The 24,865-nt window shown below is 40.9% G+C and overlaps 1 protein-coding gene across 1 annotated transcript in view; it reads left to right on the top strand.

Annotated features, from left to right (window-relative positions):
- The window catches only part of LOC148025083 (zinc finger protein-like protein), a 57,301-nt gene that overhangs the window by 14,048 nt on the left and 18,388 nt on the right, over nucleotides 1-24,865 (top strand). The window contains exons 2-4 of the mRNA XM_087694784.1: nucleotides 21,682-22,169; nucleotides 22,297-22,411; nucleotides 22,567-23,223. Of these exons, the coding sequence (XP_087550910.1) occupies nucleotides 21,682-22,169; nucleotides 22,297-22,411; nucleotides 22,567-23,223 (1,260 nt within the window). The remainder of the gene's footprint in view (nucleotides 1-21,681; nucleotides 22,170-22,296; nucleotides 22,412-22,566; nucleotides 23,224-24,865) is intronic.

Here is a 24,865-nt window from a genome sequence, read left to right as displayed (position 1 = left end):
TGATGAAATCATGCAATGCATAGGGGAAGGTACAACGGGAGCGAGGGAAGGAAGGCCGATGTCAAAGACAAGTGCCAAAACTTGTAGAATACCAAGAAGGGTAGGAACCTGTTCTCAACTTGGATGTCGATGCCAAAGAAGGAAAAGGTGCTTGAGGATGTTAATCTTCATGTGGGGCCGAGAACCATGTGGATGAAGATGATGAAGCATCCCAACTAGAAGAGTAAGGTTAGAAGTCACTGCCATGATAGCATCCAAAGATATGCTGCATGATCCGCCTCGGGAGGGGAAAAAACTCCAAGTAGATGGAACCATGAAAGGAACAGTATGCATCTTGTGCTCGATCTCAGAAAGGACTAGTGCAGCTTGAGATGCTCCAAAAAACAAAACTAAAAATAAAATAAAAGAAAGCAAAGCTAAGTACAATGCTGTGAGTATGTAAGTATACAACAGAAGTCCAAAAGAGAAAGACTAAGTGTATGGCCACCATTGCATACGGCAAGGTGGGGAAGTGGTCCCAAAAGGTATAGTGGATGCCCTAGGAATGGATGCATAAAGTGCAATAGGTGAGTCACTACCAAACCAATTAGCCAATCCTTCAAGACTAAGTGTGTGGCCACCATCACATACGGCAAGGTGGGGAAGTGGTGCCAAAAGGTATAGTGGATGCCCTAGGAATGGATGTGTTAAGTGTAATAGGTGAGTCACTACCAAACCAATCAGCCAATCCTTCAAGAGTAGTAAAGGCGATACGCCACTGAGGTTGCTCGCGTCCCACATATCCAATAGCCACTAGGACAGAGAAGTAGATGGCGTAGCAGCAGGAGGCATAGCCCCACTAGACCGGCTAGCTAGAGTGAAGGCAATCACTGTGGTTTTCTAGGTGGAAGACCTTGGGCCTTGGTACGACACTCCTCATCCACATGGCCCGACCTCTAACAGTGTGTGCAAAATCTATTTTTCTTAGGAATTTGCTGCCAAAGTGGTCATGTTTCTTTATTTCCATCGGAGGAAGTAGTGTCACCCTTGTTTTGGCTTGGCTTCGTATCTTGCGAGTTCTTGCCATGTTGGTTTTCCCTCCTGAAGAAGAGGCATTCAGCCCTCACACCTCTAAATAGATATGTGTGGACTTCTTGTGGACTTGATCATGCAGCCTCACGTAACGCAAGAACTAACACTCAAAACTCGTAAAAGGTCGACAAACTAGGTAGTGAGATAATGTGTTGTATAAAATGGAAGTATTTGTCGAGCAACTTATTCAAGAAGAGTGTGACTTGATTGTCGTTTGACTTCAGGGAGCTAGTAGTGGCAAACTTGAGGAGTAACCATCGATACTCGACCAACTTGACTTTCAGATCATCCCCTTCCTCAATGGAAAACTCTTGAAGCTCAAAATCAAGATTGATACACTTGCATGAAGTTTGACCAAGTGGTGAAATTTGACCCGTTAAAATGTGTCTTAACCTTGAAGGCATTCTTGGCCGTTGCAACAAGAGTGATAGTGCTAGGAGATGGAGGTGTATAATTGGGGGTGGAGTGGATAGGGGAGATAGGGTGGGGGAGCGGAGTACACTTGGGAAGGAATTCCAAAGTGCCCACCATGCATATGAGAAGTGTGCATAGTGGATCCAAATGTGGGCAAGGGCAGACTGGGTAGGGACATAGTAACCGCCTAAGGAGCCCATGGTAGAGGGATAGGGATACGGAGAGCAAAGGATGAAAATCCTTTCATAGGAGTGATCCAAGGGATGTGTGATAACAATCCACAAGCAAAGGATGGATATCCCTGCATCTGAAAGGTCATGTGGGGATTTGTGAGTGTTTAGGGGTAGTGAGAGGGATTCCCATCACAACCGTCCCAAAGTGGAAAGATGTGGTAAAGTGAAAGCATGTGAAAGATACAGTGTTAAAGGGTGGCATTCCCCCTAACGATGCACCAAGAGGTGGAGTGAATGGAGGGTAGATAGATGATGGGATAGAGAAAGAGAAAGTGTTAGAAGTGGAGATGGAAGATCCAACCCCTAGTGTGCTTTGAGCGAAAGTGAAATGTAATCCAAGATTTTGGAATGAAGATGTAAGTAGATTAGAATGTCGAGAAGATAGTGGTGGGATGGGAGTTGAGAAGTGTGGTTTACTTACTCAAATGAAACAAATGATAGAGATATACCTAATGAAGGGTAGCTGCTTATTCGAGAGCCTCCTCTATTAAAGTTAATATACTGAAAACCATCCGGCTCCTACACACCAGAAGGAGAAACAAGAGAGGGTTTTGGCTTAGACGACTCAAAAGGATTATACGAATCTGACATAAGGCCTGGCTGAGATAAAGGAGATGGATCGCCAAACGCGCCAAATGTTGTGGTCCCTCCAAGATTAGAGAGATGGCCAGTCTTACCAATCGGTCGAGATAGAGTAGTAGCACCCATTGGAGGAGTATAAACCAAACTATATGTGATGCACAAGTACTCCTCACACTCTTTATCTATAAAATGACCAAAACGAGAAGCAGTAGATGGTAGAGGTGAAAGTATGTCTATCTCCTCCTCGAGACCATAATACCTTCTCAAAGTCTCCAATGATGGAGAAGCTTGATAGGACAATCATAAGACCCGAAGAAGGTGCCTGAGACATTATGAGTTAGAATTGAGTCACGTGTGAGTCTCGCACAAAGACTAGCCTCCACAATCACCGCAAGATACTCTTTAGAAGAGCACTAGCTCCAATACCATGTGAAGATATGCTAGGGTTTGCATTGAAGAAACACATGTACGACCAAGATTAAAACACAAAGACTCAAACAGAGACAAGCAAAACTCAAACCCTAAATGCAAAACGCAAAAACTCAACACTCAAACACAAAGACAAACACTGAGAGAAGAAACTTTGAAGTGAATGATTGCTATAAATGAATGTAAGAGTGTTCAAAATGCCCAAGGGCAAAGCAATGCAGTGTCGGAGAGTGACATCCACTAGAGACGGATTTCAAGTGCAGTAACCACCAGTCGAAGTGTCGGAGTGTCGCAGTGAAAAAAACACCAAACGTTGATCACTAGAGTGTCAAGGAATTTAGGCGACAACAGAAGAGGTGTTTGCTGATATAGACAGCTTGCTGGATAGCAAAAATGCAAGTACTACAACAATCGCCTAGTAAGAGAGATGGCAACATTCAAGCATGGTTGTCCATAAAACTGTAGTAAATGACCATACGCCTATAAGCAAATAACCAAAAAGAATAGGCTTCCATTAGGAGATTCGAGGAGCAATTGAGATGTAAAAGCAACTAGTAGTGTAGCAACCAAGTACCAAGAATTGCCAAAACTTGAAGTGTCAGATACATAGATGCATACAACAATGCATATCAAGCACGTATCCATCACTAACAACCCACTGACAATGATAGATATAAAGCTATCCTAGCTCAAAAGTAAATCAACCCACAATCATGAATCTCTACAATGAACAGTGTAGTATAAATTAAAAAATCATAAAGAGTCTCCCACTGACTCAAAGCAAGCATGTGTCCACCACTAACAACCCATTGACAATGATAGATATAAAGCTATCGTAGCTTAAAAGTAAATCAACCCACAATCATGAATCTCTACAGTGAATAGTGTAGTATAAATCAAAAAAGCATAAAGAGTCTCTCATTGACTCAAAGAACCAAGCTGGCAAGCTCTGCAATATATATACAAATGGCTTCCACTAGAAGCAAATCTTGAATGCCTCTAGTTCACGTGCATCCTTTGTTCGATACCTTGGTTGCTTTGGGGTGGGATACCTTGGGGTAAACATTGCAGGTCTTCCCTTTAGGCTCAATTTTAGGCTTTAGAGAGGATGTTGAGCTAAAACATGCTTTACAACTGATTAGCAATTTTAAATAACCCCAAAACATGCTTAATTAATGAGAAACACAAATTTGATGCGTGGTTTGAGAGAGTTTCAGTGGTCCCCCAAAACCCTAATTTTTTGGGACACCCTTAAACATATATAAATAGGTAGGCTGACCACCATTCAATTTGATCCTTTTGTGTAGGTTTCTCACTCTACCGTGTAGATTTCAGCCATTAGCTACCTAGCATTTGCTGTCTAGCTGTCACTGATTGCAGCCCATCACTATCTAGCCCTAGGCGGCTTGTTTTTAGTTTTCGCCTTGCTGTTTGGAGGTCTCTATTCGTTACATCATCATAGCACGTGATTAGCTTGCATTTTTAGTATTTGGTGCTAGGTGATAGGTTGTTGCTATCTCTCCTTCTAGGCGACTGCTATAGTACTTGTGTTTTTGCTATCCAACAAGCCGTCTACATCAGCAAATACCTCTCCCGTTGTCCCTCAGTTCCTTGACACTTTGCTGATCAGTGTTTGGTGTTTCCCACACTTCGACACTCCGACTAGTAGTTACTGCACTTGGAATATGTCTTTGTTGGATGCTACTCTCCGATATTGCATTGCTCTATCCTTGGGCATTTTGTACACTCTTACATTCATTTACAACATTCATTCACTTTAGAGTTTCTTCTCTCTGTGTTTGTCTCTGTGTTTGAGTTTTGAGTTTTTGCATTTTGCGTTTTGCGTTTAGGGTTTGAGTTTTGCTTATCTCTGTTTGAGTTTTTGTTTTTGAGACACTGGGAGAGTTGTTATGCTCTTTTATTATTCATGTAGAGATTTATAACTGTGGATTGATTTACTTTTGAGCTTGGATACCTTTGTATCTATCATTATTAGTGGGTTGTCAATGGTGTCAACCTTGGGAGAGAAGCCACTAGCTCCGTGCATCCATGCTGGAAGGAATACGAAGGCCTCGTCACCAAGTCGCGGTTGAACCTCCGAGATCCCGATCTAGGTGGTACCTGAAGATCTTGGATATCAATAGAAGAGATGACTAGTCAAAGACAGCCACCCTAAGAAAGTAGAGGATGGGTGAAGAACTTCATGTGGAGTAGGTTTCCGCTCTGAGGTGGGAGGTGGAGGGGCCCTCGCTGAAGTTGAAGAAGAAGTAGATGCCCCCTCTAAGGGCAAAGAAATAACATCCCCCTCTGAATCCCCCTCTAAAGTAGAGAGGAAATCCAAAAACTCATGGATCACAGACTCTAAAATGTTTAATGACAAAAGAAGTGCCGCTGGTCGTACCGAAGAAGGTATCTGGGGTGCCGAAGAGCTCCCAGAGGTAGCCTTTTGAACCCGAGTAGTCAAGGGTGGGGAAGGGTAGGGCTCAGAATGAGCAAGAGGTGGGCAACAATGGCTGTCTCTTAGTGGAGTAGATTGGGTAGCCAAAGAAGAGGAAGGAGTCGAGCAGCCACTGTCTCTCGAAGGAGCAGACTGACGAGGAGACGATATCAAACAATCATTGTCTCTCGATGGAGCGGACTACAGATCCATAGGTTGTGGAAGCCACTGTACCTGAAAATAAGTGGGAGAAGATTGCCGCTGGCATTGCGATGATCTCCAGGAAGTCATAGCGGCAATCGATTCTCCATGTGCTTGAAAGAACTTAGTGTGCATCGGATACGTCTTATTGCCTTGAGCATAGTACTTTGATAGCCGATGCAGAACGTTCTCTGTGGCCCAGAAAGGAGAGGTGGCACAAGGAGTGTCTGGTGGAAGACGCATATACTCCGGGGGGGTGAGGAGCAAAGGTCGAAGTTGGCAAAGCATCGGTGGTGTGTCTGGTGATGCCATAGTAGGAGCACCTAGTAGTTTGGTCATTTGTTGGTAAAGAAGCCATGGAGACCAGTGTGCCTTATTGAAGAAGGAAGAGGTTAGCCACCATGAACCACGAACCGCAATGTCCGCCTCAAGGGGTGTGAGGGCAGTGTGAAGCATGAATCGCAATGTCCGCCTCAAGGGGTGGGAGGACAGTGGAAGGGCTGGAAGTGAGCTGCGAGTGGGAGGAGGATGCGACCAACAGTAAGAGGTTGCAACCAGTAGAAATGTAGGAATTGATTAGGCATGGAGATTGAGGTAGACAATCGTTACGCGTAGTGAGAGAGATAGAGAGATACAATGATGAGTGTACCACTGTGCTAAGGGTGTGTTCACACCCATGCATATATAAAAGGCATGATGGCTCTTTATTCCTAACAACCTCCCACCTAAAGGCAATGTGCCTTAAGAGGAGAAAAGAATCAGCTAAGTCTAAGTATGTACAAAGCTGAAATAAATATATCTATCCAACTCCCATCATCTGTCGGCAATGAGCAAACCGCTCTGCTGGAAGACCCTTCGTAAGAAGGTCTGCAGGGTTATCATCTATATGCACTTTGACAAGCTCAATGCTCTTGCTGTCAACTACATCTCTAATGAAGTGGCACTTCACCTGTATGTGCTTTGTCTTTGCATGAAAGACAGGATTCCGTGCTAGCATGATAGCACTCTGACTATCACAATGGAGAATAGGTAACTCTAAGATGCCAAGTTCTTCCACCAAACGTGAAAGCCATAAAGCCTCCTTGCATGTCTCAGTGGTAGCCACATACTCTGCGTCTGTAGTAGACAATGCAACACACTTTTGTAGCTTGGAGATCCAAGAGACTGCTCCTCCTGTGAAAGTAAACACATACCCAGAAGTGGACTTCCTGCAATCCGCATGACCAGCATAGTTTGCATTCGTAAAGCCAACAACAGATGCCTTCTGCTTTCCAAAACAGATGCACAACTCCTTTGTGCCTTTGAGGTATCTCATAATACCTTTCACTGTATCCCAATGCTTCTTTCCAGGGGTTGCCATGTATTTGCTAACCACTCCCACTCTAAAGGCAATGTCAGGATGTGTAGCAACCATAGCATACATAAAACTGCCAACAGTTGAAGCATATGGTATCTTGGCCATTTCAGCCTTCTCATCATCAGATGTAGTTCTGTCCTTTGCACTGAGTTTCACATATGGAGGCAATGGAACCCCAATTGTTTTCCCCCCCCTCCATATTGAAACGCTGCAAAACTTTGGAGATATACTCCTTCTGAGAAGATAGAGTAAGCCTTTTGATCTATCTTTGAGTATTCGCATGTCAAGAATGTGATTTGCATCACCCAGATCCTTCATGTCAAAGCTGCCATGAAGACTTTGCTTCAATGAATCCAAGGCATGAGTATCCCTGCCAACAATCAGCATGTTATTAACATACAAAACCAAGATAATCAGGCTGCCATCTGTTGCCTTCTTGGTATACAAGCAGTGATCCACTTGACTTCTATGAAAGCCTTGGGATTGCATGAATGTATCAAACTTATGATACCATTCTCTTGGTGCTTATTTCAGCCCATACAAACTCCTTTTGAGTTTACATACCATTTTTTCTTTCCCTTGTTCAACAAACCCTTCAGGCCGCTGCATATATATGTCTTCATGCAGATCACCATGTAAAAACGCAGTCTTTACATCCATTTGTATGAGTTCCATATCTTCAACTGCAACCAAGCCCAAAATGGTTCTCAATGTAGTCATCTTGACTACAGGAGAGAAAATCTCATCAAAGTCAATTCCATGCTCCTGCTTGTACCTTTTGCAACCAATCTTGCTTTGTACTTTGGTGAGGAACCAGAAGTGGCCTTCATCTTGTAAACCCATTTGCATGGAAGGGTTTTCTACCCTTTAGGCAACTGCACCAAGTCCCAAGTGCCATTTTTTTCAAGAGATTCTATCTCTGACAGCATGGCTTTATACCATTTCTTGCTGCCCTGTCTGTCCATTGCTTCCTTGAAGCAAGACGGTTCACCATAGTCTGTCAACATGACATACTCAGCCACATTAATTGCACCAGGAATAAACTTGTCAGGTTGTCTAGTAGCCCTAGACGATCTCCTAGCCCAATGGTCATTGTTTGCTGGCTGTTCCTGCAAATTTGCATTTTCTGCATGCTGTCTTGGCATTTCAGCCTGCAAATCAGCATTAACAGCTTGCTGTCTTGGCTGTTCCTGCACATGTAATGGCTCATTTTCATGGGCAATAGATGGCTGTTATCATTTCCAGCATCATTTCTTGCATTTACAGGTTCATTTACAGCAGGTATTTGCTGCTGTATAGTGGGTACATTTTGCTGTCCAAAAGGTATTTCTTCCCGGAATACAACCCTACGGACCTCCTCAGTCTTTTCGGACTGTTTGTGCATGCGATCTTCCCGGAAGATAACGTCATTGCTGCGTACTACTTTCCTTTTCTCGGGATCCCACAGTTTATACCCCATTTCACCCTCATCACCATATCCTAGGAAAATGCATTTATAGGACTTTGGCTCAAGTTTACTGTGTTTTTCTTTACGAATGTGCACAAAAGCCTTGCAGCCAAACACTTTCAGATGAGCATATGAAGGTGGCTTGCCCGACCATGCTTCTTGGGAAACTCCCCTCCCCAAAAACCTATTTGGTGTGACTGATTAATCAAGTGAACGGCTGTCATAATAGCCTCTGCCCAAAAACCATGGGGTAATGCAGCATGAGATAGCATCGTACGGACCTTATCCTGTATGGTCCGATTCATACGCTCTGCAACTCCATTTTGGGGTGGATTATGAAAGGCAGTGAGCTCCCTCTTTATCCCTTTGCTGTCACAAAATGCCTGAAAGGCCTTGGACACATATTCCCCACCATTGTCAGAGCGAAGACACTTAAGTGTCTTATCTATTTGATTTTCAGCCAATGCTAATAATTTTTTAAACTTGTCAAGCACTTCATCCTTGCTACAAATAGGGTAAACCCATACTTTCCGTGTAGCATCATCGACAAAGGTGACAAAATATTTCTTTCCCCCTAAAGATAATCCTGGCATTTGACATACATCCGAATGTACTAACTCTAGAGGAGAAGTTTTCAAAGAAAGAAACTTTTTGTGAGATATTTGTGCATGTTTGCCATAAATGCAATGATCACAGTGCTCAAAATCAACATAACGAAGACAAGGCAAGTAACCCAAATGAGAAAGAACTTTCATTCCTTTTTGACTCATGTGTCCCAACCAGCTATGCCACAAAGAAACACTTGGCTGCTCGGTCACGGCAACAACATGGTCACGCACACTAGATACATGAAGTGGATACAAAGTATCATTTTTGCAACCTCTGGCAATAACCCTAGATCCCTTACAGATCTTCCATTTTCCATCACCAAAGGTGGTATGAAAATCATCATCATCTAGCTGCCCTGTGCTAATCAAGCTCTTCTTGAGCTGAGGTACATGCCGTACATGTTGAAGTGTAAAGACAGAGCCATGCTGAAATTGTAACTGCACATTGCTAATACCTGCAATCTCACATGCATAGTTGTCCCCAAGATGGACAACACCATGTTGACCCCCTGTATAGGCGGAAAACCACTCACGATGAGGGGTGACATGAAAGGAAGCACCTGAATCAAGAATCCAGATATGCATGTCATCATCTGTATCTGCAAGTAAAGCATGTGCACCAAAATGTGAAGAGACAAAGAGTACATCACTCCCACTGTCATTGTCATGAGTGACTACATTCACCTCTTCAATTTTTACACTACTCTTCTTAGGCTGTCTGTCCTTCTTCTCTTTCTTGCAATCATCTGTTTTCTTGCCTTTTCCTTTCTCTTTCTTCCATTTGTAGCAGTCACATGTAAAGTGACCCTTCTTGCCACAATGATGGCATTCAACATCTTTGCCATGTGATTTACTGCATCCCTTGCCATCATATTTGCCCTTTTGCTGTGATCTGCCCCTAGTATGCAAAGCACTGGAAGACTTACTGGATGCATTGTTCTGCTGATTTATCTCTTCCATAAGTAGAGCAATCTCTACATCAGCATACAAAAGGATCACATTAGAATTGCTCATAGTAGTCCTGAATGTATCCCAACTCTCTGGTAGAGTGCAAAGCAAGAAAGTAGCCTTAAATTCTTCATCAATCATGAACTTCAAGGCAACCAGTTGGCTGAAAATGGAGTTAAACTCACTCAAGTGAGTAGATATTGCTGTACCTTTTTTCATACGCAAATCCATAAGCTTTTTTAGCCAATACACTTTGCTTGCAGCACTCTTCTGTGCATACAGTTCTTCCAGTCTACTCCATATAGCATATGCAGAATCCAAACCTTCAATGTTGAACAGCAAGGCATAAAAAATTGATAGCTCTATGGTTGAGCGTGCAAGCTCATTCAACTCATCCCAATCATCGTGATCCATGTCCGCGGGCTTTGCCCCTTTGGTTTTGATTGGCTTTGCTTGCTTCTTTTGTAACAGGATATCGTAGTAGTGCTTTTGCCAAACTGCAAAATTGTGTGCGCTTTCAAGTTTCTTTATGTGCATTAGATTATTGTTGTCATTGCTGCCAGCCATGATTTTCAGCCCAAATGTGACAAAAAAACCAGTAAATGCAGGCCCAAACTGTCACCCGAGTGACCAAGGTAAAAAGTACCAATCAGCAATATATGACCACGCAGAAGTACAGATTTCAGATCTGTAATTAAATTTTCAGAAGCACCAAAACAAGTGCTACAGCATTATCCAACTGATTACAGCTGTTCCAAGGGCATGTGCATCACATTACATGAGAAATCCCAAAATTTCAGTTGCAATTTCTGTTGTACATGTGCCTACGAGCATAAAATTTGACACGAACGTCAAAAGCCCTAAAATTTTGTGCTCAAAGCGTCAAACACACATCTGCATTTCCTCTGTCATGCGTAGGACTGTCCAATTTTGCCAAAGTAAAGAAATTTCAGCAAAATCCCCAAATTTTACCAAGTGTTGATGTCCAAATTGCGTGGAATTCAACTTGCATGTACATAAAATGACCAAATGTTGCACAAATTTTGTCCAAATTGCAAAAGCCCCAAATTGCATGGGGTCCAATGTGTCTCAATATCGAGAAATTGGGTTAATTTTAGTCCAATTTGTGCATGTACATGAAAATCCCCAAATGTCGGGGACAAAATGTCATAAATTCTTGCAAGTTCTGAGACAAATTTGCTTGTCTTGCATCAAATTTCCCAATTATGGGAAAAGCCCTAAAATTTTGGGCCAAGTGTTGAGAAATTTCACTCAAATGAGCAAAATTTCAACAATTTTGGCGAAATCCCCAATTCAAATGTGCACAATGTCTGTAATTCCAATGCAGATGCCTCAATTTTTCACAAATAGTGCTTAGTCTGGCGAAGCCCCAACTTTCTGGGCCAAAATTGCATAAATTTGAGATTTTGTGCTTACATGTGCGAAACCCTGTTAGTAGGTAAAAGCAATTTAAAAAAAGTGATTTTTTTTTTGAAAAATTCTGACGGGTCCATTGACCCACCAGGCATCGCCATGAGCCTGGAACCTCGCCGGCTGCCGTTTGACGTGCGTCGCTTGTCCGTCACAGGCTGATCGCAACTCCCTGCAGACGTCGCTTGTAGACATTGCGTGTGCTGCTCGCTGGCCCTGCCCGTGAGCCCCATTGCTGCTTGTCACGCCTGCTACTACTCGTCAATTGCTTCACGCCTATTGCTTGTCGTCCGCCGCTGGACCACGTTGGTCAATCGTCACTTGCAGTCGTTGTTAGCTGCTGCACCAGTCGACTGTCTCTCTAGCACGCGGCCTTGCTTGAGACTCTCCTGCTCGCCTTTGAGCTGTCTCTTGCCAGCTCTGGTCTTCTACCTTAGCCTGATGACCGTCTGCAGCACCTTACGCTATGATACGAGTTTGTAGGAATCGATTAGGCATGGAGATCGAGCTAGACAGTCATTACACGCACTGAGAGAGACAGAGAGTGTGCGAGAGAGTAGAGTAAAGAGTGAACACGTTTTTCGGTACAATGACGAGACGAGTGTATCACTTTAGATTTTTAGATAGATATATACATGAAAGTACAATGTGCTAAGTGTGTGTTCACACCCGTGCACATATAAAAGGCATGATGGCCCTTTATTCCCAAGAAGAAAAATGCAAGTGAGGAGAGAGAAAGACAAAACGTAGGCAGGACAGCCTGCAGGAGAGAGAGAGAGAGAGAGAGAGAGAGAGAGAGACTAAAAACGCAGGCAGGATAGCCTGCAAGAGAGAGAAAGACTAAAAACGTAGGCAACTGGTGAGAGAAAGACTAAAAATGCAGGCAAGATAGCCTGCAGGAGAGAGAAAGGCTAAAAACGGAGAGAGAAAGACTAAAACGTAGGCAAGACAGCCTGCAAGAGAGAGAAAGATTAAAAACGCAGCAAAAGAGAGAAAGACTAAAAACGTAGGCAGCAGGTGAGACAGACTAAAAACGTAGGCATGACAGCTTGCAAGAGAGAGAAAGACTTGAAACGCAGGTAGTAGGATAGAGAAAGACTAAAATCGCAGGCGGCAGGATTGTGATGACATGGCAGGTTGTACGACAACAGGTCTGCACAGGAACAGCAGTTGCCTGGTTGGAATCAGCTCCTAACTGTGTGAAGAGGCTTGGAAATCAGGCGCCAACTGATGGAGATAGCAATGGACAACTTCGGCTGAGATGTCCTCCGCGAACGGGGTGTGGGCAGCAAGCTGAAACACCTGAAATTTGCAAAAACGAGATTTTGATGCAGCGGAAGAGGAAGAGAAGTGGATGCCGAATCCGCCACCGGTCTTTGCCTTCACTGGAGTGGAGGATCTTCGTTGCTAGGTGAGCAGATCCAGCTCTTATATCATGTCAGAAGATGACGTACTAGTGAGACAGGGTTTGCGGGGAGGAACATTGAGTGAACTCGGCAACCATGGAGAAGAGAAGAGAAGAGAGACGAAACTTTGATGAATGGAATGATGAAGATCTGAATCATGGAGTGAATGTGATACAAGGGAACAAGGGTGTTGTAGCACAAGGAAGATGATGAAGACAACCACGAACCACGAACCACGAACCACGAACCGCAATGTCCTCCTGAAAAGGTGTGAGGGTAGTGGAGAGGCTGGAGAGAAGAGGTGACAGATTGAATGAATCAACCGTAAGGAATGAATGAGAGAGTGGCCTATAAATAGGCACAATTAGTCTAGGATGGTGCCCCTTTTTGGGGTTGCAAATCCCAAACGCAAAACGCAGAAACGCAAACTGTAGGTGAAGGGTGAAGGGTTTCTTAACAGTGGATACATGCTTAATATGCATTGTTGTATGCATCTATGTATTTGACACTTCAGGTTTTGATAGTTCTTGGTACTTGGTTGCTACACTATTAGTTGCTTTTATATCTTGATTGCTACTTGGATCTCCCTAGTAATGGGAGTCTATTCTTTTTGGTCATTTGCTTACAGGTGTATGTTCATTTATTGCAGTTTTATGGACAGCCATGCTGAAAATTGAAATTGTTTTTGAGCAGGCTCTTTGGGAGGAAACATTTTGTTTGAGCACTTTAGTGCCTATTGTTTGTGGACAGCTATATACCCTTTCGTTCCCACTTCTTGCCCTCACTTTAAGCTTAGTTTTGGAGCGGTTTTTGTTGTAATTATAGCAGCCCATACTCTTGTACTTTGTAGTCTTTGCAAACATAATGCCAGATACTCCCAATGTATCAAATGATAGTGCTATTTTCAACATTGAGAAGTTGGATGGCAACAACTTCAAATATTGGAAGACACAAATATGTCATATATTTGTACAAAAGAAGTAAGTTAGGAGGTTGAAAGCCAAGGGCATAAAGTTGGAAAATTGGGATAAAGATGATTGGGATGAGCTTGATGAGTTATGCAAGTCCACTATTATATTATCTTTGTCCAAGTAGATGTACTTCAATGTTATTTCAATTGATGGTGGTGCATATGATTTATAGCAGAAGATATTGTCTTTGTTTAAGTGTGTGTACTTTAATGTTATTTTGAGTGATAGTGGTGTATGTAATTTATGGCAGAAGATATGTGATCTTTATGACAAGCAGAGTTCTACATCTTAGTTGTATTTGTTGTAGAAGCTTGTGGACCTTTGCAATGAGTTCCACTCTATTTTGAGCTAGCTTATCTCCTAGGGAATTCAGTTTGAGGATAACAAAGTCTTTGTTCTTGCTTGTCACACTACCAGAGTAATGCAATAGATTCTGTATTGCTATGAGTGCTAATCCTCCCGAAGATGGTTTTAAATGCAATCATGTGGAGAGTGCTTTACTTACACAAGAAGTAAATAGGAAGAACATTGATATGGCGTGCACTTCTTATGCAGTTACAGTGAGAGATAGAAATGGTGGAAATAGAAATAATAACCGTGGTAAAGACTCACAATCCAACAGGAACAAGTGTTACTCCCATGGATAATCACGTAGTAAGTCTTGTGGTTGTAAGTTCTCTTTGATATATCTTTATTGTAGATAGCAGGGTCACATTATATTGCAGTGCTATAAAATGCGCAATGGTAAGTGCAATGAGAAAGGTAGAGAGAAAGTACAAGATAATGCAAAATCTTCTAATGATTGTAGCATTGTGTCTAAGTCCAGTGTGAAGTTAAAGGAGATAAATGCCTTGGAGTATAGTTCCAATGATTGCATACTTACTGCTCTATCACTTGATGCTACTTAGTTGACCAATGCTCTGTCTTCTTTCTCTTAGTATTGGCTTCTTGATTCAGGGGCTTCATTCCATGTTACCTTGAATTGTTATTGGTTTCATAGTTATCGTATTGTTACAGATTTTGTTAGATTGGAAGATGACATTGCATTGGATATCATTGGCATATGCCATGTTAAATTGCAGTTTGATATTGGTGCTCCTTTTGTGCTTCATGATGTATGTCATGTCTCGGATTTGACTAAAAGGCTTATATTAGTTAGATAGTTGGATGATGATATGTACCATGTATCTTTTGGTGATTTTGCATAGAACATTGTACGATGGTAGTCTTGTTTTCGCTAGAAGTTTCAAGGGTAGTAGCCTCTATCCCTTGCGTGTCTTTGGGTCTGCTAACTATGTTTTGGTTGTGACTGGTCTTTCACATGTATCTTTGTGGCATCGTTGTCTTGGATATATGTTCTTAATTGGAATGAAAGTACTTACTCGGCAGTAGTATCTTTTGTCTCTTGATTACTCATGTTTTGATTCATGTGAATAGTCTTTATGGCAAATAGACATGTAACTCATAAAAAGTTTGGTTTTATGCGTATGGGTAAGCTGTTGACTCTTGCGCATTCAGATTGTTTATGGTTCGATGCCTTGTCAATCATTGGGTGGTGTGAAGTGCTTTGTTATATTCATGGGTGATTATTCGCATAAGGTTTGGGTTTATACTATTAAGTAGAAATTGGATGTTTTGTCTACGTTTCAATGCTTTCTTACTATGGTTGAGAACCGGTCTGGATATAGGCTGAAATACCTATGTTTTGACAATGAATTTGTCTCTAAGGCTTTTGAGCAGCTTTGCGATGAGAGGGGTATAAAGCATTAGTCAATAGCCCCATATACCCCTATCCGGAATAGTGTTGTAAAGGGCATGAATAGAACTATTCAAGAAAGAGTCCATAATATGCTTAGTCAGGTAGGTTTACCGCAACATTTTTGGGTTGAGATAGTTACCATTGCTTTTCATCTCATTAATAGATCCCCATGCACTGCTTTTGGTGGTAAGAGTTGCAAAGGAGGTATAGCTAGTAAATCTCCCTCGTATGTATACTTGCAAGTCTTTGAATGTGAGACTTTCTACCATATCCCCAAAGAGAAGTGCAATAAGTTGGATTTGAAGTCTGTCAAATGTATCTTTCTTGGATATGATAATGCAGGTGAGATGGGCTATCGCCTTTGGGATCCGCAGGCTTGAAAGATTATTTGTGACCATGATGTTATATTCCATGAGGAAAAGGTATATATAAAACCAAAGCAGTTGTTTGAGGTATGTAGGGTGATTTTTCAAGAGGAGCCTCTTCTTATACTAGAGCCGGTCCGAGTGAGACAGATTGTTGCAGTTGCTGCTGATGTAGTAGCCTAAGATTTGCATGTTGTGCAAGATCATGATGTTGGACAGAGAAGATATGTCGTATAGGCCCCATAGCCAGTTTTGAGACACTTTACTAGAGCTTGAGGTTCTCTTGATCGTTATGAGCCCTCTATGGATTATGTCATGATGATAGACTATGCTAAGCCTATGATGAGGTTATGCGCAGAGGTGATTCTTATTCTTGGGAGAGGGCCATGTAATCTTAGTATGATTCATTGTAGAAAAACCATACATAGGATTTGGTTTCTTTGCCCAATGGGAAACATGCATAGAAACATGAAACGGGGAACGGAAACGGGGAACGGGGACGGGGACGGGGACGGGAACGCCAAACCTAGGAAACGGGGACGTGGGAACGGGAACGGCATTTAAAAAATCAAAATTCATGAAGTAAGTAGGAATGGGAACGCCAAACCTAGAGAAGGAAGAGAAGAAAGAGAAAGAAGAGAAAGAAGAAGAAGAAAGAGAAGAAAGAGGTTGGAGGTGGGAGGAGAAAGAAGAGAAAGAAGAAGAAGGAAGAGAGGGAAGAGAAGGAAGAGAAGAAAGAAGAAGAAAGAAGAAGAAGGAAGAGAATGAAGGTGGCTGGGGGCAGGATGCAGGCAGGAGCAAGATGCAGGCGAGAGCAGGACGCGACCGGGCGCAGGTAAGTTTTGCCACATGGCGTTCCCTGTCCCGTTTCAGACAGGGAACGCGTTCCCTGCTGCGTTTTTTGTCTGAAACGAGACAGGGAACGTTCCATCATTTGGAAACGCGGTCCATGACGGATACATTCCGGGGACGGCGATTCCGCGTACCGGGGGCCCGTTCCGGCCGTTTCCTGTCACTATGGAAACATGCATTGCCATGCAAGTGGATGTACAAGGTAAAGAGCATCTTTGGTCGCCCCAAGCTAGCAGATAAGGCTAGATTGATTGCTAAGGGTTGTAAGCAAGAAAAGGGAGTTGATTTTGATGGGATCATTTTTCTTGTTGTCAAGATGACTACCTTACACTTGGTGTTGGCCTTGGTTGTATAGATGGACCTAGACTAGTATCAGATGGATGCAAAAACGACTTTTCATAGAGACTTGCATGATGACATTTATATGCAATAGCCTAAGGGCTTTGACGACAAGGGCAAGGAACATCTATTGTAGAAGTTAAGGAAGAGTTTTTATAGACGTAAACAGACACCTAGGGTATGGTATTGTAAATTTGATGCCTTTATGCATTCATAGGGTTACTTCCATAGTGATATGAACTCATATCTTTATATGAAGAAGGCTCATGATGGTGGTCTTATCATTTTGGTGCTATATGTTGAAGATATGTTGATTGCTAAGAATGCTCATGATAAGTTGGATGCTTTGAAGACTTAGCTCAAGAAGAGCTTTGTGATGAAGGGCATGGGGCATGCCTCTCATATACTTAGTATGCACATTACATATAATCGCTCTAAAGGACTTCTTTAGTTGTTACACAAAGAGTATATTTATAAAGTCCTTGAGCAGTTCCATATATAGGGTAATAAGCCTATTGGCTTTCCATTACCTTCCATATGAAGGTTAGTCAGACATTATTTAACTACGAGATAGTCAAGATCCTATGTGTATCTGCGGTGGGCAGATTGATGTATACCATGATAGCTACTAGACTTAACATTTGTGAAGGGTATCATGAGATTACCTTAAGGGCACTATAGATATGTGCATTTGCTATGGTGGCTAGGATACTGGAGTCATGGGCTACATTGACTTGGATTATATAGGACATGCAAATAGTAGGAAGTCCACCTCTAGTTATATCTTCATCTTTGTTGGAGGTGTTGTTTCTTGGATGTCCACAGTGTAGAAATGCACGGCCTTGTTTACGACTAGGGTTGAGTATATTGTTGCCATTGAGGCTTGGAAGGAGGCCATATGGCCAAGTTGTTTGGTGGTAGATGTTGGCATCATTGGTATGACTTCTACATTGTATTTTAACTCTATGGATGCCATCCAATTACACACGACGAAACCGGCCTTTGGAAGCCCAAAGGATAGTAAATCACATTTTAGCAAATACTTAATTCAGCTTAACAATAAATTCAGCAAGAAAACTATACACACAACTGGAGCTAGAGTGCTCCTACACCACACATTGACACTTGTTGGCCCCAAAGCTTGGTGTTCCTTTTGGTATTTCTTTAGATTACTGAAATATACTTGAAATTGATTATAAATGGCTGTATTTCAGCAATTTCTCATGACATAAGTGATCCAGAGGTGTATAATGGCCTTGACACCTTCATGGCTGGCCTCCAACCTATTGTAGAGTGTTTAAATCTACGAATGAACTCTTCAGCCTACTAAACCCTAAAAATGACAGCAAGTATTTGAACCAATTTTTGTGGATTATGTGTTGAAATAACTCTCTTGCATAGTCCCCACGTTGTTCCTCTCACAAACAGAGGGTTTTTTCATGAGGAAACTGTGAGAATCTCTTTTTTCGCGACAAAATTGCCCAAAAAGTATACTAGGCTTGAGATCTTGAAGAAGAAGAAATGATCTTAGACCATAGTGTTGTCATAACTTGTTTTTCTGATATTTAGCTAAAAGACAGTAGCATACCTTGTTGTATATGGAGTTACAAGGCTGCCTAATGGAATCTCTATGCTAAGAGGAGAAAAATTAGTTGCTGTCCATACTCCATCTATGTTGTATGCTCATTTGATGGTTGAAATTTGTAATTTTTTATAGTAAGAAAGAGAAGAGTGTTTGTCTCCAAACTTGGCTTTTTCGAAATAAAAGAGAAGAAGACCTAAATAGCCAAGATAAGCTTTCCGTATGAGTACCCAGCTGCTTTTTAATTATATCACTTTTTTGATGAAGGGCTAATTAATGACTTAGTCGTTAATTATAAGTGAGCAATTCATTGGACAAAACTTTTAACTTAGGGTCTGTTTAATAACTTAAGTGCCCTAAGTGAGTTGCTTACTAGGTGAAACTTTCAATGTGACTCAATTCTAAGGTGCAAACTTTCAATTTAATGAAAGTTTCATGCTGTATCTTGTTCCTTTAGCCGTGACCATGTACCACATGGTCCATATACTTGTCCACCGCATGTCCCAGTGTCAAATCCTTCACTGCCGGTGCAATGGTCCCTATGCCAAGAGTTAGGGGTATTCGAATTAAAGTTCATTTTAATTAAAAATCTTTGTAAAGTTTAGTTTAATTATTAAGTTGGTAAGTTCTTTTCTCATTTTGGTGACCTATCCTTCTCTTGAAATATTGCAAGCGACCTCAATTGCACGCAATTAAAATCCAACACGGCATACTAAATGACCAATACGTGTTTTCTAGCAACCAAGCATATTGCCATTATTGTACATACTGTCAATGTACAGTTGCTTATATATATTTTCAAGTTGTCAAGCATGCTACTATTACTCCATGTACTACCAATGTACAATTATCCATATATGTTTCAATGTAACCAAGCACATTGCTATTATACCATGTTTTGGCAATGTGCATTTTTTGATTTAGAAGATGGTAGTCACTTGTTGTCCAAAAGCATTTTCAGCATTTGGAGACTGAAAACCATGTGTTGAGTGCCTTTCAAGAGGGGATTCCTGCTGCTCACTCCTACCACCACTGTTATGTGACATCTTTTACTGTTTGCCCCTTTCTATACGTAGTTTTTAGCGAGTATAAACCTTGTTGTAACTGAATTACAACAAACCGAAATGCATGGGTTTGCTCCTCAAGATGACTACAAGCTTATCTCCTTTAGAAAGTTGGTGATGTCTTGGAACCATGAAACCGGCCTTTGGAAACCCAAAGGGTAGTAAATCACATTTAGTAAATACTCAATTTAGCTTAACAGTAAATTCAGCAATAAAAATCCACACACAACTGGAGCTAGAGTGCTTTTGCACCAGACATTGACACCTATTGGCCCCAAAGCTTGGTGTCCTTTTTGGTATTTCTTTAGATTACTAAAATATGCTTCAAATTGGTTACAAATGGCTGTATTTTAGTGACTTTTGGTGACATAATTGATCCACGGGCATACAATGGCCTTGACACTTTTATTGTTGGCCTCCAATCAGCTGTAGAGTGTTCGAAATTGTGAATGAACTCTTCTTCAGCCTATCAAACCCTAAAAATGATAGCAAGCATTTGAACCCAATTTCGTAAAGCATTTATTGAAATAACCCTCTTGCATAGTCCCCATGTTCCATGTTGTTCCTCTCACAAATAAGAGGGGTTTCTCGTGAGAAAATTGTGAGAATGTTGCTTTTTTCATGACAAGATTGCTCGGAAAGTACACTAGGCTTGAGATCTTGAAGAAAAAGAAAGCAGCCCATAGTGCTATCATAAGGTTTTTTTTTTGATATTTAGCTAAAAAGTAGCGTATACCTTGTTGTATATGGAGTTATGAGGTTGCCCAATGGAATCCTTAGGTCAAGAGGAGAAAAATTGGCTGTTGTTCATACTCCATCTATGCTATACACTCATTCCATGACTAAAATTTGTAATTTTTTGCAGTAAGAAAGATAAGAGTAGGTGACTTAAAACTTGAACTTTTTCAAATGAGAGAGAAGAAGTCCCAAATAGCCAAGATAAGCTTTTCAAACGAGTAATCAATTAATCATATCACATTCTTGATTAAGGTCTAATTAATGACTTAGTCATTAATCATAAGTGAGCTACTCATTGGGTGAAACTTTAGCTCAGGGTCTATATAATAACTTGTGCTAAGTGAGTTGTTTACTAGACGAAACTTTCAATGTGACTCATTTCTAAGGTGTAAACTTTCAATTTAATGAAAGTTTCATGTTGCACCTTGTTTCTTTAGCCATGGCCATGTACTACATGGTTCGAATACGTGTCCATTGCATGCTTCAATGTCAAATCCTTCACTGCTAGTGCAATGGTCACCATGCCAAGAGCTAGGGATACTAGAATTAAAGTTCATTTCGATTAAAAATCTTCATGAAGTTTAATTAAATTATTAAGTTCATAAGTTCATTTCTCATTTTGGTGACACGTAATTCGGTCTTTTATGCGAAGACCAAGCATATTGAGGTTCATTACCACTTTATCAGAGAGGTAGTTGAGGACAAGCAAATAGAGCTTGTTAAGATCTCGATTGATGAGAATCTTGCAAATCTGCTCACTAAAAGTCTCCCAGTGGAACGATATGCATTTCTTAGGAAGATGATGGGCATAGGATGAGATAGCATCTTTTCTTATCTTGTTGTACTTTATGTATATGTTGTACTTTTCTCTTTTTTCTTTTAATCCTCACTTAGGCACATTTGCCTTTAAGTGGAAGGTTGTTGAAGGTAGAGGCGCTTGTGCCTTAGTTGCATTGTATTCACTCTTTACATTGTACTTGCACCTGTACACTATAGGTGGCAGGCGCCCATCATTGTCACTTTATTCTTTATTCTTTACATGACAATAGAATAAGGGGAGGTTGGTCACACATTGTGACTATTGGAGTTCCCACATATATTGTCTCTTTCTTTTGCTCTCTTGCTTGAATCTCTATAGTTGAGAATGGTATATTATTTGAGAGTTCAATATAATGTATGACATAAACCTTATTGTACAAATCACATTTACAGTTCTTTAAAGAGGGAAAACTTTCGTAAGTAAGTTGCATGTATGTTTGTTTCCAATAGGACAAATGCTCCATTTATGCTAATGATTATGACAACATTTCGAAACAGTTGACAATTTGATTTCATGTGTTTTGTAGTCTTTCTTCAATTTTGTAGTTTGATCTACCTTCTCAAACAATGACATTTGCAAGTTCAAATTTTAAATTTATGGCATGCAAAATTATTGCTTCAACTACAGGTCAAACGTAGGCTAATTGGAAAAGAAGCTGTGACAGAGGAACAATTTGAGGCATTAGTGCATGGACAACAACTAGACAATGATGACATTTCAAGTATATCTGGCTCAGATGAAGAGGATGGTTCTAGTGACACTGACACCGCATGCCAATCTCAGCTGTCCAATATTCGTAAGCTGACAAGGCAGAGCCACATCTCCTTACTTCTTCAAAATGGTGATGAGCTCGTGCAAGTCTGGAGGTGTGTGCTGATGGGAGACAAAGAACAACTTATAAGAGGGATGGATGATTCCAGGTCGCTGAATGAAAAACAGGGGTTTGATTTGACAGAAGATGAATTGATGCACAGATTGAGAAGCTTTGTGGACAATGGCCAAGCTGACGACAGAAAGATTATTTGGGTTATACTACTATCACGAGGAGGCCATTTTGCAGGCTGCGTGTTTGATGCTTGTAAAGGATCAGTCATTACTCACAAAACACACCATAGGTGACTTGCATTTTTCTCTGATTATTCACATAGTTAACAATGATGTCAACTAGGGATATTTCAAGGAAGATATCTGAAGTGAGAAAATAAACCAGATAAAACAGATTTGAAGTTTGCCAGGTTGCAGGTATGTAGTAAGGGCTAAGGCTGGTGGAAAACAATCAACAAAAGATGCAACTGGAAGAGCACCTAAGTCGGCTGGTGCCTCTTTGCGACGTCATAATGAAGGCCTTTTGCAAAGAGTAAAATTTCTGTTCTTTTATACTTGAAAAGTGGGTATGGTTATTCCAAGTTAATTAATTTGATGAAAGGTACTAAGCACAAACTGCTTGCTCGTTTTTCTATGAGTGGCACATCTAATATTCTTTTGCCTTTGTTAAACTGATCTGCATGGCAGGAGATTAAAGAGGTACTGATGGCTTGGAAGAGCTACCTTCAAACAGCTTCATGCATCTTTGTGCACGCACCTTCTAGTAATAGTAATGTTTTCTTCCGTGGAGAGGATGCTCCCATAAACCGAAATGACAGACGAGTACGCCATGTTCCAGTCACAACGAGACGGCCTACATTCAAGGAAGCTAAGCGTATTTTCAGTGAATTAATTGCTCTTCAATATGAAAGGCTCAAATACAAAGATATATCAGATGAATTGAACTCATCAGGTTGTGGCGGTCTGCTTAGCATTACTGAAGACACGTGCGGGTCACACAAAGATACCGACGTTCCTATCAGGGATTCATCTTTGACTCCTGAGACTTTGCCAATTCAGAAGAGCAGCATGGCTGATGCAACTTCAGGAATTGTATCAACTCCTCTTCATGATGCAGCCAAGTCAGGAAACACTCATCTTGTTTTGCAGCTGCTGGAGGAAGGGGCTGATCCTTGTGTTAAAGATGTGCGGGGGCGAACACCCTACACAGTTGCCAGTGACAGGGAGACGAGGAACATATTTCGTAGGTTTATGGGAAATCATTTAGAACTTTGGGATTGGCATGGAGCGAATGTGCCCAGTGCACTTACTGAGGAAATGGAAATAGCGCAAGCTGCCAAGCAGGTAAGATTGGTATTAGCAAAAAGTAACATAGTAGAAAAGACATTTTGGTGTATATGAGTTTCTTATTTAGTAGTTTGTGTTCTAATACATGATAGTTCAAAGGCAATCATTCTTTGTAACGTTTAATCCAATAGATGTGTTGCTTATGTCTTATCTTCATAGTGGAATAAGTTTTGGCCTACATTCAGCTCTATTTTTCTCTGTTTGTGGCAAAAAACCGGGAACCCAAAGGGCAGCAAATCACATTTTAGCAAACACTTAATTCAACAAAATAGTAAATTCAACAAGAAATGTCCATATTCAATTGGAGTGAGAGTGCTTTGGCACTACACATGACACTTGTTTGTCCCCAAAGCTTGGTGTCCCTTTGGTATTTTTAAAGATTATTTATGTGTTCTCGAAATTATTCATGAACAATGCCCTTGTCATCTTTTAATGTTGGCTTCAACCAACCGTAAAGTGTTCAAAAATGCATATGAAGACTTTAGCCTGCCAAACCTTAAAAATTGATAGCCAATATTTGAACCCAATTTCACAAAGCATTTGGCTTGATAAATGTCCTATACTGTTCCTCTCACAAATTGAGGGATTTCTCATGATGAAACTAGCAAAATATCACTTTCTTTGTGTCAAAGTTCTCTCACAAGGCTTGATATCTCAGAGGAGAAGAGAGGATATCAGATTGTTGTGCTCTAATAAGTTATTTTGATAAAATCTAGATATAAAACAACATATCTTGCTGTAATGGAGTTATAGAGATGCCCAATGTATTCTCCATGTGGAGAGGAGAAGAGTAAATGCTATTTTAACTCTATACATGCTAATAGCTTATGCTCCATGGTTGAAACCTGCAATTTTTGTAGCAAAGAAAAGTATAATGGCTGTCCTAAACCTAGATTGCTCAAATGAGAGAGAAAGACATTCCAAATAGCCAAGATAAACTTTCTAAATGAGTAACCAATTGTTTCTTAATTAAAAAATCAAATGACTAATTAATTAGAATGATTAATCATAAATAATCTATTCATTGGACCGAGGCTGCTTTATAATTTAATTGAGTTGTTTACTAGTTGAAACTTCCAAATATAATTAATTCTAAGGCACAAACTTTCAATTTCATAAAACTTTCACATTGAATTTTGTTCCTTTGCCTTGCCCTTGTATCACATAGCCTATGCACTTGTCTATTGCATACCCGACGTCAAATCCTTCATTGCCTAGTGCAATGGTCACCATGCCAAGAGCTAGAGGTACCAGAATTAAAGTTCATCTCAATTAACATTTTTGATAAAGTTTAATTATATAATCAAATTCTTTCCTTATTCTAATGGTAGGGCACATATAAAGATTCATTATGGAGCAATAATGGAATGACCTGACTAGTTCAGCTTGTCAACCCCTTCTTGAAAACCATTATAGTTGGCCATGCCATGAAACTTTACTATGTCCAAAGAGCAAAATACTGATACTTACACGACATATCTATTTGAAATGCCCTCTGCTGAAGCTTGAAACATTTTATTAGACACCTTTAATCCCGGACAATAACAAAATATCAGGTTGAATTTTCTATTGATGTGACACAAAGATTTTGAACCATTTGCATGCACTTGTGAAGAGTGACCTAACAATTCTCAATTAG

Source organism: Lygodium microphyllum, chromosome 15 (assembly GCF_053477565.2).
Source record: "Lygodium microphyllum isolate KBCC chromosome 15, Lygodium_microphyllum_v1.1.10, whole genome shotgun sequence".
Taxonomy (NCBI): Eukaryota; Viridiplantae; Streptophyta; class Polypodiopsida; order Schizaeales; family Lygodiaceae; genus Lygodium; species Lygodium microphyllum.
This window is presented reverse-complemented; position numbering and strand designations above follow the sequence as displayed.